Consider the following 2,280-nt stretch of genomic DNA (forward strand, 5'->3'; position numbering starts at 1 on the left):
GCAATGGCGCACGTCGTTTTGTATCGTAGTTGCAATCATGTCGTAGAATATCGCGTCGATAGTCAAATGGAAAATGTGGCCCTTGGCCTAGACGAAACCTAGCGTGAACTAAGAAAAGGAAATGAAAATAAGTGTGTTCGAAGCAAGTTGTAATATGATCGAAGGACATAGAAGGTGAAATAGAAATGTTCGTAGCAAGGGAAAATGGACTTATGAAAATATAGGCTCAGTTTGTCATCACAGCCTAGGAGGACTCGCCAGGTGAGCCTCCACGCAATGGTCGAATCGAAGTGTTCATAGAACGTCGAACGATGTCGTGACTATCGAGTTGAATCGAAGATATTCGTACAAGGGATGGTCTAGAACATAGGAGAAAATCAAACATATAGCGTAACGTGAGAGCAGGAACGGAGAGAAGAAAGTATGTATCGTGTTGTATAAATAATAAACGGGAAGAACCTCTATTCGTCGTGTTCTTCGGCTTCTTCGACTTCATCATTGTCGTCGTTGCCTAGAGAATTCGATAGTTCGAGTTCCCGAAGGCACTCTGTCAAGACATCTTCGAGATCTTTGGGAATTGGTATGGATTTGCACGCGAAATACGGAATGACGTGGAATGCTGTGATGGGTCGATCAAGGACTGTACCGTCGAGTTCGCACACGATGTACGCGCCGCCCTTGTTGCACGAGACAATGATGAGGGGGCCTAGATATCGCGGGCGCATCTTGCAGTTGAGGGACTTCTCGATCTTCGTGTTGCATATGAGCACTAGGGCTCCGCGCTTGAAGTCGAAATCCTGGATTGAATACTCGTGCTCTTTCTCGAAGCGAATTGCTGCAGTTTGACGTGCTTCGTAGACCTTCGAGTGGAGTTCAGTGACTTGCTCGACGCGTTTCTGGAGCGCAATGGCCCTACGGGCGATGAGATCGGTCATCGAAAGGACCGAAGTCGGTGGTGGTTGCAGGTACGTAGCTTCGACGATGTCGAGAGGTATGAGCGGATGGGTGCCTGTAACAGCGAAGTAGGGTAAGCAGCCCATGCATCATCGAGTCGTGATGTGCTCAGACCAAAATACAAAATACGCAGCTTGGGACCATTTCTTCTCATCTCCGTCGGCTATCTTAAACAAGGCTTGTCGCGTGCTGAAATGCGGACGTTTGACGAGACTGTTTGCCCTCGAATTGTACCTACTGATTCGGATATGGTTGATGTGGTATTTCTTCGAAAGGTAATCGGCCGCCTTGATGAATGCTGTACCGTTGTCGGTGACGATGTCGCTGAGCGCGCCCCATCGACAGAGGATGTCTTCGAAGATCCAGTCGGCGAGGGCCTTTGCTGTCTCTTTTCGAAGCATTCGAAACTTGGGGTAAGTCGTGAGCGAGCATCTACCTTGGACCAAGTACTTGTATCCGCCCAAGGCTGGCATGTGGATTGTGTCGATGTGAATTTTTGCGAAGATGGGGGCTGGTACTGCGACGGTTAGAGGAATGAGGATTTGACTGTCACGAGTTGGTACGGTGCCTAGCCGTTTTTTAATTTTTTCCTTTTCGCGGGCTCGAACCCGCGACCTCTGTACTACCTGCCTGATATGGACGCGTCGTTATCTACTGTACGATTAGATTAGATAGGACGGCAGTGCGCGGCACAGCTCGGGCTCCGCTGACACAGCCGCTCTGACTCACCGGCCCCCGGGGCCGCGTCGGCATGCTGTACACGGACCAGCTGCGCACGGACCAGCGCGCACAGCCTCCCCTAAACTCCCCCTGTATATAAGCCTGCCTCTGCTGCCCTAGGGACCTCAGTTTCGACCTCTTGTCCCTAGCCTTAGGTTTGAGCCTAGCTCACCATCGCTTCGGTAAGATAAGTCGAACGCCCCCAGCGTTTGGTTTTCCCCTGTCGCTCGACCCTAAGTCGCGACATTAGGTCGAAACTCCTCAACGCTGCCGGCGTTCCAAAACAAACACTCATCTTTCCTCTCCTATAGGTTGGGTGGTGCGCACCCCTACTATACCCTACGATACTTAGATAGCCTACGATACATCGCCACCACTTAAGGGACGAACTCTTCGGTATCTGCACTTCAGTGGGCGATACTTGTCCTCACGGACGCGTGGCTTAGGTTCCTGCTGCATACTAGCCAAAAGCAGTACTGGGCCCCACGTGAACTGCGAACCTTAGTGTCTTCTTGGGCGCCGTAGGTGTAAGCTAGCTAGCACGGCCTTTCGTAGCACGCGCACCTCCCCTTCCTCCCCCCATCACCGTGGCTGACGGAATTCTTC

The 2,280-nt window shown here is 51.4% G+C and overlaps 1 protein-coding gene across 1 annotated transcript in view; it reads right to left on the bottom strand.

Annotated features, from left to right (window-relative positions):
• Window positions 1–1,621: 1,621 nt before the first annotated feature.
• The window catches only part of POSPLADRAFT_1129807 (hypothetical protein), a gene marked incomplete at both ends in the record, with an annotated part of 1,808 nt that continues 1,149 nt past the window's right edge, over window positions 1,622–2,280 (bottom strand). Inside the window, 2 exons of the mRNA XM_024483883.1 lie at window positions 1,622–1,753; window positions 1,847–1,907. Of these exons, the coding sequence (XP_024344771.1) occupies window positions 1,622–1,753; window positions 1,847–1,907 (193 nt within the window). The remainder of the gene's footprint in view (window positions 1,754–1,846; window positions 1,908–2,280) is intronic.

Source organism: Postia placenta, assembly GCF_002117355.1.
Source record: "Postia placenta MAD-698-R-SB12 unplaced genomic scaffold POSPLAscaffold_1, whole genome shotgun sequence".
Taxonomy (NCBI): Eukaryota; Fungi; Basidiomycota; class Agaricomycetes; order Polyporales; family Adustoporiaceae; genus Rhodonia; species Rhodonia placenta.